Consider the following 14,823-nt stretch of genomic DNA (forward strand, 5'->3'; position numbering starts at 1 on the left):
AGCAACTGACTAGCAAGCATGAGGTCCTGACTTCAAACCCAAATACCTTCAAAAAAAGAACCCAATAAAAATGCTATTACAGTCGTACAAATCTTAATTCCAGAGATACGTAATACTGGGATAAATTTGTACTTCTTTGAAAAAGAATATGCTTGGAAGTTACAGCAGGGAGCAGGGGTATCTGAAATCAGATGGGAAGTGGTCCTACTAGATGTGTTTTGGTGTGGCCCCAGAATGCCCTCTTGGAGTGGTGTGCATTTTGTGTATTATTGTGTCACTCAGTTCAGTTCTTTGCAGCTGGGTGCAGTTCTCTGCCTTCACCTACTGTCTCTCACAGCCAAAATCGTACTTCCTGTTATGTTCAGGTTGTTCCCTGATGCATCAGTTCTGTTGGGACAACTGTGTATTTTCAAAGCCCAGAAGCCCGGACTTGCAGACTTTCTTCAGGAAGGCTGGGCGAGTCACACTCACAGCTGTGGGGTTTGGAGCTGGTCAGCAAGCTCCCTTTGGACCCCTTCCCAGAACGTTGGTGCTGGAAGGCTCTTCTGCTCTCCTGACCCATTTGTGCTCTGCTTTCTTGTACTGTAAGAGGCAAACAACTCTCGAGACAGGAACTTCCTGTCTTCCAAGGCAGCTCTAATTGTTTGGGAGTTCTGATTTAATTCTCCCTGCCAGCTTCTCAAGGCTGAAATGACTTCTGTGTCCTGAAGAGGGACGTGGTAGTGTTTGTGGAATAGGGTCAGAAGGGGCCACGCGGAAGGTGGCCATGGTCTCTGGCTCCTAGTCCACAGAAAGCCACATTTGGGTTGATGCTCCTGCCTTTGGTGTGAGGATCTGCAGAGTCCACCCCAATCTTAAGTTGAGAATTGGGACATACAGACAAAGGGGAATTGTGTCTCTGGGTATAAGGAATCTCATTTGAACCAAAATGTTAGAATTTTGAGCACTTTGAGATGACGGTCAGGCAGTATGAAATTAGAGCCACCTTGGGAAGCCTTTGGTTGGCAGCAAGCCAAAGTCTCAGTGCTGAGGATTCTGGTGGGAGCCACGCCCATGGCCCCACGTCCTGGTTGACACTCCCAGAGGCATGTGGACACCCATGGGGTGCTGAGAAAGGCGGAGTTACTAAGGCTTCTGGAGCCACGGGGATCCTTAAGGTTGACGCATGTCCACCTTCTCAAGTGACTGAGGAGGAAATAGGTTTAGATCACAGGGACTTTTCAAAGGCCACATAGCTACCAGCTCATAGCAAGGACCGTCACCCTGCAGTACCCCAGTGCCTAGTCCCCACTCGATGCTTAGTAAATGCTAGGAGTAAAGGAGGATATTGGACTTTCCCCCAAGACTTGTGTTGGCTTTGCACAGCGATCCAACAAAGAGTTCATGGCTACAGAGTTTAATCACAACCTTGTGCTTTAAGTCTCAAATCGGTTCTTTTATGCTGTATTTTGTTGTAATAAAATCAGTTTAAACCTTTTGTCTTCTCCCATCTCTTAAATGCTCAAGAAGCTATTCATTTTTATTCCCCAAAATTCTACTCATTGTCTGGATCATAGGATTTAACAAAAAGCAGTTTTTAAGAATGTACCCCCTTACTCAGACAAGTAGTTGATGGAAGTCACAAGTTGCTGAGTAAGGAGTATTAAGCTGGTTAACCAAGAAGGTATTTTATGCAAATTGCATTGTCCAGGGTGGCTTCTGACTGGAGGCTTCGCACAGCTGGAGGGGTAAAACATGTCCTTATGATGGGGAGGGAGAAGGAGGAAGGCGCCCCACCTCCCCCCCATTGCAGATTCTTGGAACCCCATGTCCGATGGTGCTGTCTTTCCCTGCTCCTCCCCCCCCAGGCGGTGTGGCAGAAAGAAAGTGGAAAGTGGAACTCAGTGCTTGAAAAGAGTGATGCTCCTTCCATTTGCAGCTCATTTTGGATGCTTTGAGGGCATTCCCCGAGTATTAGAGTATTCCCAGAATCTTCCTTTCCTCTCCTGCTCAACATCATCCTTCCATTCCCCTGCCTCAAGTTTTTAAGACTTCAGGAGTAATGAAAATTTTGTAAATAAAGTCTAGAGCTCCCGATCACTAATACATCTATTCCAAAGGCTGAATGAGAAAGATTGAGAGTTTGAGGCCAGCCTAGGCAGCATAGTAAGAATCCCCTCCCCTTCCTATATATCACTATATGTAGAATTCCAATTTGTATTTGTACACACACACACACACACACACACACACGGCATTTCTGGTAGGAAAGACTAAAGGAGCAGCTCACTTGTCAAGGGAGCTGTGGCTGAAGGGGAATTCTCCAGCTAGTGCTTCCCAGGGGCAGAGACGCTGGAATTCTGGGCGGGAGCGGCTCTCTCTTATGAGGGAATCCCGTGCAGAGCTGGTGTTGAAGAGCCTTGCTAACTAACGCATGATGCCAGAGGCTCACCAGTGTTTGTGAAAGCACCCCCTCCTCCCATCCCCAGGGAACGCAGTGGTACTGGCCAGGTAAGAGTCACTGCGGGGTTTGGCCTCAGTGATTTTGTCATCTAGCTGAGAACTTCTGCAGAACATATCACCCCTACTTCTAGTAGTGCACAGCTGGAGAGTGTAAAAAGAACAAGAGTTAGCAAGGTAGAGACTGCCTTAATAGACGTAACACACACACACATACACAGCTTGAATAAAGTTGTACATTAAAGGTAATTCACTTTAAACATTGCCCAGGTATGTTCGGATTTGGTGCTTTACTTGGTGTGGTGGCATGTGTCTGTCATTCTAGCTACATTAAAGTATAAATGGTAGGATTGTGGTCCAGGCATTAATGCAAGGCCCTAGCTCAAAAATAACCACAGCAGGATTGCAGAGTGGCTCAAGTGGTAGAGCTTCTGTCTAGCAAGCGTGAGGCTTTGAGTTCAACCCCCAGTACTGCCCAAAGCTTTTGTGCTTTCACTGGGTATAGTGGTGCATGCCTGTAATCCTAGCACTCAGGTGTGTGATGCAGGATCACAAGTTTGAGGCCCATCTGGGCTATATAGCGAGACCACCATTTTTTTTTTTAAATCTAAAACTTGGTGCTTAAACTAAGCTTATTTAAATTAAAGTGTGTGTGTGTGTGTGTGTGTGTGTGTGTGTGTGTGTGTGTGTGTGTATTTCTGAGACAGGGTCTTGCTAGACACCAAAGCTAGCTTCAAATCTGAGGTCATCCTGCCTCCTAAGTGCTGAGATTTCAGGCATGTGCCACCATGCCTGGATTAAAATTATATTTTTGATAGGAAAAAGAAAAACATATTTTACAGTGAGAATTCATTCAAATATTTTTGGTACGCACTTTTTAGGCTTTTTGATTAGATAGCTCAGAGGCATTATAGCTGAAGGAGTTAGCCAGTTCTGTGACAGGCAGCCTGGGTTCACAGGTGTTCCCTGCCACTCCCCAGCAGTATGCCCTAGATTAGTTACTTAGTCTCTCTGTCCCTTACTTTCCACTAGTTTCCTTTACTTCCGGTTCTCCATCTGGAAAATGGGTACGCACTATAGTCTCCTTCTGAGGGGTTTGCACTGGGCCCAGTGCACAGGTTCCTGAGTGTTGGCTGCTGTTATGGGGACACCTGTCACTCTTGCTTAGGATAGCAGCGTCCAAATCCAGTTTTTATTTAGTGGGTTATTTTTTTTTATTACTTTATTTTCTTTTATTATTCATATGTGCATACAAGGCTTGGGTCATTTCTCCCCCCTGCCCCCAACCTTCCCTTACCACCCACTCCACCCCCTCCCTCTCCCCCCCACCTCCTCAATACCCAGCAGAAACTATTTTGCCCTTATTTCTAATTTTGTTGAAGAGAGAGTATAAGCTATAATAGGAAGGAACAAGGGTTTTTGCTGGTTGAGATAAGGATAACTATACAGGGCATTGACTCACATTGACTTCCTGTGCGTGTGTGTTACCTTCTAGGTTAATTCTTTTTGATCTAACCTTTTCTCTAGTTCCTGGTCCCCTTTTCCTGTTGGCCTCAGTTGCTTTTAAGGTATCTGCTTTAGTTTCTCTGCGTTAAGGGCAACAAATGCTAACTAATTTTTTTAGGTGTCTTACCTATCCTCACCCCTCCCTTGTGTGCTCTCACTTTTATCATGTGCTCAAAGTCCAATCCCATTGTTGTGTTTGCCCTTGATCTAATGTTAATGGGTTATTTTTTGAGACAGGGTCTCTATTTATTCTCAGGCTAGTCTTGCACACCTGGGCTCAAGAGGTCCTTCTGTCTTAGCCTTCCCATCCAGTATTTAGCCATATTAAATTAATGGGTTCAAAATAGGTCCATCAAAAGTATTAAGAAAGCTGGGCACAGTGGTAAATGGCTATAATCTCAGTACTTGAGAGGCTAAGACAGAAGAATGGTGAGTTTGAGGCCAGCGTGGGCTACTGTCGCGAGCAGGTGATGGTGCACAGTTGACCATCAGTCAGGCGCTAAATGAATTAACTTAGGCAGGAACTAAGTTGCTCACTTTATTGCAGGGGTTGCAACCTATGCCCCATCGCGCCTTAGCCTTCTCCAAGCTGTGCTTGCCTTGCGACTTGATCTTAGGCTGAGGGCGGCTGGCTCCGAACCCGTCCTGGCTAGTTCTCAGTCTCCATATGCCTCCAGGACGCCCAGGACGCCCAGGGAATCCACGGGCCCGCGGAGTGTCCGGTCCACTTTGTCCCGGCCGGGGGCTGCTCTCGACCAGCGTGATGCGTGTTGAGGTCAGGAGGAAGTGGCTGGTCTGGTGGCGAGTGGGGTTTAAATGTCCATAGCAGGCCGGCTTGTCAGCACCAGCTTAGGGTTGGCTGATTTGCATATCAGGCACCAAATGGTGTTCCTTTACATCATAGGACTTACAAGTGCACACAATATTGTTTTCCTATGGGTTTTACAATGTATTATATTTTTATACACTTTTTCAATATGTTTAATGCACAGCAAACATAATAATCATAGCAGCTACATAGCAAAACAACCCTCTCCCCAGAAAAGTATTAAGAAAAATAATTTTTAATAATCTTAAAATGGCCAGGGTTTTGAGTGTATTTTTTTTCTTCTTTTTTTGAGACAAATTCTCATTATGTAGCTCAGGCTGGCTTAACTTGTGCTTCTCCTGCCTCAGTCTTCTGAGTGCTGGGATTACAGATGTGCATCACCACCTCTGGCCTCCACAGAGTCTTTGTAAACAATGCCATAACATCCATGTCAAATTGATGAATTTTTTTCCTTTTTTTGGTGGGACTGGAGTTTGAACAAAGCCAGTGCTCTACTCCTTGAGCCATATCTCCAATTTATTTTGCTCTGATTATTTTGAAGTGGGGTCTCAAAGACTATCTGTCTTAGCTGACCTCAAACCATGATCCTTCCTATCTCAGCCTCCCAAGTAGCTAGGATTACAGGTGTGAGTCACTGGCACCCAGCTTAAATTGATGAATTTAGCTATATAAAAAGTGGAAACTTGTTCACAGCAAAAGATAAAATCAAAACACAAGCAACACACTGATTTATAAGACAGAAATCTCCTTTCATTAATTTACAGTGAATGTTCTTATAAGTCACCAGAAAACAGAAATAACAGAAAAAAAGGCAGGGTAGGAATAGATAGTGTCAGAAAAGACTCAACTGCATGGCACATGTGAGATGCCCAGTCTTCCTCAGGACGAAAGAAATACAGTTCAAAACAAAACGATATATGCCTACATTTGTTTATTTACAGAAATGTATTAGAATTGTTAGTGTTTAATCTTCCACCCAGCTGCCTGCAACAGACACTGCTTGAAGCCACATCTCCACATTTCAATTTCAGATGGTTCTTGGGGATCATGGACTATCAGGTTTTTATTGTCATCAAGCAGTCAGTGAGAAGATAGTTCTTGCTGGTCAATTTGTCACTGTTGAATGTATAATTCCCAGAGTTGACAGGTAATAGAGAAACTCACCTTTCCCCCATGGTGCTAACGATTGTACCCAGGGCTTCTTGCATTTGCTACCACTGAGCTGCACCCCCAGCTCTTAAAAACTTGACTTTTGTGGGCTCATACTTGTTCACCTTTGAAGAAAAATGTAAATTGGCATAATCTGAATCGTTAACTATGTCCATGTTGTTGGATCTGCACTTCTACTGATTCATTCTACTAGAAATAATAGCAGATAATTTAAAACAAAAAGTTAACTAGACTTCTGAACAGTGAATACTATGTTGCCATTAAAAAGAATTATGCTAACAATTGAATATTATACAGCCTTTAAAAAGATGGAAAGTCTTTTTTTTTGTGGTACTGGGATTCGAACTCAGGGCCTCACGCTTGCTAGGCTGGCGCTCTTACAGCTTGAGCCATTCTGCCAGCCTCAAGAAGGACAGCCTGTCACATGCTACAACATGGGTAAACCTCAAGGCTGTTATACTAAACAAAATAAGCCAGTTATGAAAGGACAACTCTGTGATTCCACTGCTTTAGAACAGCTAGTCAAAATGATATGAACAGCAAAAAGGGGGTTACCAAGGACTGGGGGCGGGGGCCAGAGGGAGAACTAGGGTTTAGTGGTATACAGTTGCAGTGTTATGTGACAGTGCCCAAGATGCTATTCTGTAACAACATGAGTAGCCTTAACAAAGTGTTGAGTAAGTGTAAATATTGCTAAAATGGCAAGATTAGCATTTTGGGTGTTCTACCGCAATTTAAAAAATGAGGTAAATTTGTGTGTGTAGAGAGGAAGAAATGACTAAGATACGGTATTAGGAAGGGTTTTTTAAAAAGGAAAGTTACAGAATAGTATGTGTGTGACGAGCCCACACTTGTCTGTCATGCAAATACTCTAGTGTACAGATTTCTTCTGAAAGGTGTGGTCACCAGTGGTTACTGCACTAGAGTGAGAACAGGAGGTGGAGGGGGGGTCAAGGGGCATTTGGCTGTCATTTGACAGCTTGCTCTGCTATTTGAAATTATCACCAGCATGTGTTGGTTCTTCTTTAAATTCTCAAAGCTTATTTTAGCAAAGCTAAGTGTGTACAATTGAACATGTCATATGATTGCATTTTGTAGCATTGTTTTCATTTTGTATTACCCCTACCCCTGAAGGAGGAGGGGGAGGCTGAGGCATGGGGGGGTTAGTATTTAAGAAGTGGGCTTGGTAACAGATTAATCTATTTTTGCGTTAGAACAGAAACTGAGATTGTGAGTTTGGTTGCACATCTGGTATGAGTATGGGGTATAATTTATTTTTATCTGCATGTCCGTAATTTGCATATGCAAATGTAGAATTTTCTTAGCTCCAATACGGAGGTGAATAGAACTAGAGAAAGGGACTGTACCACCCATAAAAGTGGGCGCCGAGATAATAGTCAATCTGTCAGAGTCAGTCAGACACTCCAGCTGGCTGTGGGTTATTATTCAAAGGGCTGCTTTGGTAATAGACAGGAAATTGTTAGAGAATCGGGACCTCTGGTGCAAGGCTGAGCCATAGCAAACGTGCTTTCTCAGGAGAACTAAACGTTTGAAGATCCATAAAATAACATGCTGGGAATTTGCCCGTGGGGGCACATTATTCCTGTTTAAATTAACAGGTGTTCAAAAAAAAAATCCCTGTTTTATTCTCAAAGTGTTTGGAGAAATGCCAAGCTTTTACTTCACTATCAAGTACAAATGTCCAGCCAAATCATTTTAAAATCATTATTTGAGGTTTTAAAAATACTTCTTTATTTATCCTAAAGGGACTGTACTGATTAGATTTTAATTAAAGCATTTTTATTAAAAATTTAAAAAGTAGTTGTATTGAGATAGTTTACATATCATACAGCTTACTCATTTAATGTGTCCAATATAGCAATTTTTAGTATATTTTCAGAGTTATACAATCATCACCTGTCTTAATTTTTGTCACCCCCTTGCCCATTGACAATCATTCCCAGTTTCTCTCCAGACTCACTCAGAACTCTGGCAGTTGCCAGTCTACTTGCTGTCTCTATGGGTTTGCATGTTCTGGACATTTTTGTATTAAGAGAACCATAAAGAATGTGGCCTTTTGTGACTGGCTTCTGTTGCTTAGTGTGTGTTCAAATGCATATATGTCATTCTTTTCTATGAAATCTACCATATCTTACTTCAGTTTACAGCTGGTAATAGTCTGGTTGTTTCACTTTTTTCACTGTTTTAAATAAGGTTGCTGTCTTATTTAAAAACTTGTACATCTGTGCACAGGTTTTTGTGTGCATTTGTTTTCATTTCTTCCGGGTATGCACGTTAGGAGTGGAATTACAGAATCATGTAACTTAAGCCTCTGGGAACCACTGTACTGTTTTCTTAAGGGGCTGCTGTATTTCAGCCTCTTACCCCCAGTATCTGGTCTAAGTTCACATCCTTGCCAACACTTGCTTGTTTTTTATTTTTGTTATTTTGTTGTTGTTGCTTTGCTTTTTAAAATAGCTATCCTAATGGGTGTGAATAATTGGTATCCTACCCCCCCTTTTGTTTTTGGAGGGACTGGGGTTTGAACTTAGGGCTTTGCACTTGGGCACTAGCTACCTGAGCCACACCTGCAGTACATTTTGCTCTGGTTATTTTGGGTATGCCTTGAACCACGATCCTCCAGATCTCAGCCTCCCAAGTAGCTAGGATTCCAGGCGCGAGCCACCGCAGCCCAGCTTCATTTTGGTTTTGATCTGTGTTTTCCTGATGACTGTGAGCTTTATTTCATCTATTTATTGACCGTTTGTACCTCTTTGGGAAAATGTCTGTTTGGATCCCTTCCCCATTTCTAAGTTGGGTTGCCTTTTTATTGAGTTTTGGGAATTGTTTATATCCTTTGGATTCCAAATATATACTTCATAAGAGATGATCTGCAAATATTTTCTCTCATTCTGTGAGTTATCTTCACTTTTCTGGTGATGTTGCCTGTAGCATGAAAGTTCTTAATTTTGGTTAAAGTATAACTTACCTGTTTTTTTTTCTTTCTCTTTTTTTTTTGGTGATACTGGGGTTTGAACTCAGGTCCACAGGCTTGCTAAGCAGGCACTGTAGCACTTGAGCCACTCCTCCAGCCCTTTTTTGTGTTGGGTATTGTCGATATAGGGTCTTGTGAATTATTTGCCTGGGCTAGCCTCCAACCATGATCCTTCTGATCTCTGCCTCCTAAGTAGCTAGGATTAAGGGAGTGAGCCTCCCAGTGCCAGGCTCTGGTTTTTCTTTTGTCGCTTGTGCTGTTGATCTTGTATCTAAAGACATTTGTGTAACTAAAGAGCATGAAGATTAAGACCTATTTTCTCCTAAGAGTTTCATAGTTTTAGCTCTTTCATTTCCATCTTTGATCCATTTCGAGTGAATTTTGTGTATTCTGTGAGGAAAACATCCAACTTCATTCTCTTGCATTTGGATGATCTGTTCTAGCACCATTTGTTGAAGTGGCTATTCTTTCCCCTACTAATTATCTTGGGCAAATTAATTGACTGTAAATGTTAAGGTTTTTTTCTGAGCTCTCATTTTTTTTTAATTTTTAAAAATTGATTATGCCCTGGATGAACTTTTCTGGGTTTTGTGCATGGTGGGGCTGACAGTCATTAGGCTGGAGATTGCGTTTTGGGGACAGGTGTCCAGTCATTCTTAGACAGTTGACTCATCTTTGTGTGTGATCATGAGATTATGAGAGATTTTCTCATAAATGATATATGCCTGCAGTAGATGCTGTTAGAGGCACGAGGGATGATTTTGTTTACACAAGTCACTGAGTATAAATACTGTGGTAGTAGCTCCTGGAGTCATTTGTACATCACAGTTAGACTGCCTCTGAGTAATGGAGTTGTCAGGACTAAAGCACACTTCCTTTCCATAAGGATCATGTCCGGAATTTTATTTAATATTTTCATTCATTAAGCAATAACTTAATTGGGAAATGAATTTTGATTGGGTTTTTTGAAGTAATTATTGATTCTTTAAAACGTACCATTCCCTTTTCTCTTCCTATAGTATAGTATAGTATAGTATAGTATAGTATAGTATAGTATAGTATAGTATGGTAGGTAGCACAGTTAGGAAAGCTGGCTTTGAAATTGCTCCTGCTTTGGGCCCTTTCCTCACTTCTGAGGAGCCGTGAACTTAGGTGACTTACTTCCTAAAGCTCAAGATTCCCACTGCTACTGTGGAGGTAATAATATTCGTGGCTACCTCACAGGCTGGGAGAAATTGTCCTCAGGTCACGGCATCTGCCACTGCATACATGAGTGATTGCCTTTGTTGTTGTTTATTTGTTTTAAGTGGCTGTAAAACTGCTCCGAGTCACCTTTGGTGAAGGATAAGCAAGCAGTTGGCAAACAGAAGTATATGGAGGAATAGTTTTTTGGTGGGATTTGAGATTTGGGTAATGAGTCTGCTATAGGTTTCTGGAGGGCAAGTTGTGTTGCCAAAAGGAAGAAAGTCCTTGGGTCTAATGTCCCCTGAGAGTTCCGTGAATGGTGGGAAGCCAGCTGGCCACCAGGTAAGTCTCCCTAACGAAGCATCAGCTACCCGTCAAGTTTGAGGAAATGAGACATGAGTGCTTTGGCTCCCTTGGGTTCAGATCCCAGCCTGTAAAAGCGCTTGAACTTCAGTGGCTCTAAGAATAATATTGGTAACTGACATTATTGTGTCCTAAGTGGTTCGGAAACACTGTTAATGTAATAATCTTGTGGTGCTGAGGTTTGAACTCAGGGCCTTGCACTTGCTAAGCAGATGCTCTACCACTTGAGCCACCCGAGCACAAGCTAATACTGAATGCGTATTACTTGCTAAAGCACTTGCGTGGAGCACTTCACGTGGCTGAATTTCATGTACTGCTTACAGATGTTCGTCACTATAACTCGGTATGGGTGAGTAAGTCTGTTTTTGTATTGCTTCACTGGCCAAGAGATCCTTTCTATATTAGGGTGTAACCTTGTGTTACTGACTTTTACCTTGTACTAGTGTTGACTTAAATTTGAATGTTTAATGTAGGAGTTTTTACATTCTTGTTTTTTGTATTGATCATTTTTTGATAACTTTAAATATTGGTTGCAAAATGATCTTGCTTTAAGTGATCTGCAAAGATCTGATTCCTAGATACTAAGTTAGCAAAAAAATTGTTTAGAAGTATGTAAAATATCATTGATATTTCTGAGGGAAAGGGAGTTTTCCAAATTTAGCACTAAATTTGGTTTAAATCTAACTTTTTTTGCCTTTTTATTTTTGGTCCTGGAGATGGAATCCTGGGCCTCGCACATGATGGGCAAGTGCTCTTCCCTGCTTTGTGGGGCTCTCTGTATTTGCCTTGTGTTGTTTTAGTTATCTTTCTGTTACTGTAACACAGTGACAGTAAAGTTGAGAAAATCAACTTTAAAAGAGGAAAGTTTAATTTTGATGCATACCACTGAGCTATATCTCAGCCCTTTCTTTTGTGCTTGCAATGTTATTTTAGTTAACTTTGAAAAACTCAAAATGGTCTTTGTATTTATTTTAGAAAGAGTAGGAGATTGGTGGAGTGGCTCACTAGGTAGAGCACCTGCCAAGCAAGCTTGAGGCCCTGAGTTCAAACCCCAGTATTGCCAAAAAAAGAAAAAGTAGGCGGTATTTTAATGTCATCAGTGGGAAAAATGTGGGACATTTGTAGAAATGGATATTTTGTGCAGAATCATAATGAATAAGAATATAGGCAGCTTAAAATTTCACATATAGTGTAACAGTTGAAAGAGAAAGAGAAAGGCGATGATAAAAGGAGATTTGGATTGTGATTCGAATCTTATGCTTGCTATAAGTGCAAAACAGTTTTCGCTATTTTATGCTGAATGTCTGTATGATACTAAAGTCCAAAAGAATCGCTAGGAACTTTTAAACATCATCACCTTGTGTCGAACATGATGTCATCATGGGTGTATGTGATCAGTTCTTGATTGATGGCTGCTGCATGCTACAGGTGGCACCTCAGTCATGCTGGGAAGCATTTGAGGACCTGGCTGAGGTGAAGTGCTCTATTAGGACATAGGCTGCTTCACTGATGTCCTCCCCAGTTTTCTCATTTGTGAAAAAGTGGACTTGACACTTCTCCCTTTCTCTCTTGCATTCTGTTTTTTGGTGGTACTGGGGTTTGGAATTAGGGGCTCACACTTGCTGGGCAGGCACTCTACCACTTGAGCCACTCGACCAGCCCTCCCCACCCTCATTTTTTCTGGTGTTAGGTATTTTTTGAGATAGAGTCTTGCGAACTATTTGCCTGGGCTGCCTTCGAACCATGCACCTCCTGATCTGTGCCTCCTGAATAGCTAGGATCACAGGTGTGAGCCTCTGGTACTATCTTAAATTATTGTGTGTTTCTCTCACATTTTCAAAGTCAATATATATGGTTTTGGTAATTATAAAAGTAGCACATATTCATGTCAATGAATGAAGTAACATTTTCTCATTTGTAAAAAAGTGGCACATACTTGCCTTGTGGAGTTGTGTTAGTCATCTTTCTATCATTATAACAAATACCTGAACAAGTCAACTTAAAAAGAGGAAAAAGATTTATTTTGGTTAATGTCTTCAGAAGTTTCAGTCTGGTCACTCAGCCGTATAGCTTTGGGTCTGTGGCAGCACAGTATGTCATGGTGGGAATACATGGCAGAGGAGGCCTGTTCGCCTCGTGGTGCCTGGAAAGCAAAGAGAGACAGGAATACTGGAGTCCCAATAAATATCCCCTTCGAGGGCACATCCTCTTTCCATGAGGCCCCACCTCTTAGAGACTCTGCCATCTCTCAGTAGTACATGGATGTTTGGGAACATTCAGGATCCAAAGTACAGAAGAGATTTTTTTGAGGGATGGAATGAATCCATGCCAAGAACTGATGTTCCTACCTGGCACCAGAAAATATATAGTGCAGTATTCTATTATTTAAAACAATTATGATTCCCACCACTGCCACACATCGTAAGAAGAATGCTTGTCCACACAATAATGGGATACCTAAAGCTGTGGCTGTGTTTGTACAGAAAGCCTTTGGAATGGCACATCTGGAGGTCAGCACTGCTCTCAGCATGGGGCAGGTGAAGGAGGTGTTGCATCCAGTGGGCTCTTCTGACTGTCTCATGCCTTTTGTGCATTTATGTGTTGTAGGGTCTCTTTGATTTTATGTATGGAGGTAGATGAAGAACAGAACAAAACAGTGTACTCAGAGCTGGGTGCTAGTGTCTCATGCCTGTAATCCTGCCTATTCAGGAAGCAGAGATCAGGTGGCTTGTGGTTTGAACCCAGCCTGGGCAAATACTTAGGGAGAACCTATCTTGAAAATACACAACACAAAAAAGGCCTGGTGGAGCAACTCAGGTGGTAAGAGCTCTTGCCTAGCAAGCACGAGGTCCTGAGTTCAAACCCTAGCACCACCAACAAGACAAAACAAAACACAACAAGTGTACTCAGATATCCTGGAGGCTGGCGAAGTAAAACTGAGGTTTGAATCCCAGATGGGTATTGGACTCAGATCAGGATTTTGGTTTTTCCCCAAACGATTTCTGTAATGTTATTTAACCTCTTAGATTTCCTTGCCTGAAAAATGGCGATTGTGATACTTACATCATTGGTCCTTTTTTCTTTTTTGGTACTGGGGTTTGAACTCAGGGCTTACATCTCAAGCCACTACATCAGCCCTATTTTTGTGGTAGGTGTTTCTGAGATAGAGTCTCGTGAACTCTTTCCCTGAGCTGGCTTCAAACCATGATTCTCCTGATCTTTGCCTCCTGAGTAGCTGGGATTATAGGTGTGAGCCACCAGTGCCTAAGAGTACTGGGGAATTTAGTTAATTATAACATTGACCCTCAAGCTTTTTCTCAGGATGGGATTCTCTTTGTAGAGCATGATGCTCCTTGCTGTGTACATGGAAAGGTTAGATTTAAGGATTAGAGATGATTTTGTAGCAGAATGATTATATGTTCTCTAAAACCCCAGGTGCGTTATTAAATGTTCATGAAAAAAACAAGCTAAATATCATCTTTTAATTCCTAATTTTCTTTTAATATTTGTGACATGTTCTTTCTATTTGCCATATGCTCATATATAATTGTGAGCAGGTGGTGAAGGCTTGAGGAAAATTTATGGGGTTAAAAAATGAAAATCAAGCCATTTGTGTGCGTGTATGTGTGTTTTTAAATATAGATTTATTCAGGTATGATTAGGTCAGCAGACCAGGGAACAATTTCAGTGAAAAGATAGTTCATTGTAGTTCCCAGGAGGAAGGGGCACATCACACCACACCACAAAGCTACCTCAGGAAGCAGCAGGGTCAGTCAGGAGGCAGAAGGAACCAGGGGAACCCTGGGCTTGTGTCTTATTGTGGTTTCCATGGGAAAGGCTAGGCAAGGCTGGGCAAGCTGGTTTAGCATTGGCTAGGTTGACTCATGTCAGTGGGCCTGTCTGCCCCGGAACCCAGGATGGTTAGGGAAGAAGAATGGTGCCTTCCGGAGCCAGAGAGAAGTGGTTGGCAGATAATGGGTTCTGGCTTGGCTAGTTTGCATTGAAAGCTGTGTGCACAGGGGAATAGCTTTGCTATTGCTAGTCATACAGCAAGACCTCGGATTCTAGAGCGTTGAGGACATAGAAAACAGGAAAATGACCCTTGACATTCTGTTCCTGTGAACTAGGAGGAAGTCATGATTTAATGTCAGTGCAGCATATGACATGCAAATGGTGAAAGGAGCTGGGTGTAAGATCTCTTGGAGCAGATGAAGCCTCTGTGTTGGATTTGATCCCTGTGTGGTACAGTTTTGTTCTTACAGAGTACTGCCATCTTGTCACGATCTCTCAAGTGTCATTGCAGACACAGAATTCCATGGGGATGGGAAGATGACGA

General features: G+C 42.2%; 1 protein-coding gene across 3 annotated transcripts in view; it reads left to right on the top strand.

Moving 5' to 3' along the window:
• Window positions 1-14,823, top strand: part of Serinc5 (serine incorporator 5) — a 98,613-nt gene that overhangs the window by 18,246 nt on the left and 65,544 nt on the right. Inside the window, exon 1 of one of the 3 annotated variants that reach the window (XM_074077215.1) lies at window positions 10,004-10,466. The exons of the other annotated variants lie outside the window; for them this stretch is intronic. Within the exon in view, the coding sequence (XP_073933316.1) occupies window positions 10,419-10,466 (48 nt within the window). The 5' untranslated portion in view covers window positions 10,004-10,418. Of the gene's footprint in view, window positions 1-10,003; window positions 10,467-14,823 lie in introns of those variants that run through there. 3 annotated transcript variants of the gene reach the window in all.

The sequence above is a fragment of the Castor canadensis genome, chromosome 6 (assembly GCF_047511655.1).
Source record: "Castor canadensis chromosome 6, mCasCan1.hap1v2, whole genome shotgun sequence".
Lineage (NCBI taxonomy): Eukaryota > Metazoa > Chordata > Mammalia > Rodentia > Castoridae > Castor > Castor canadensis.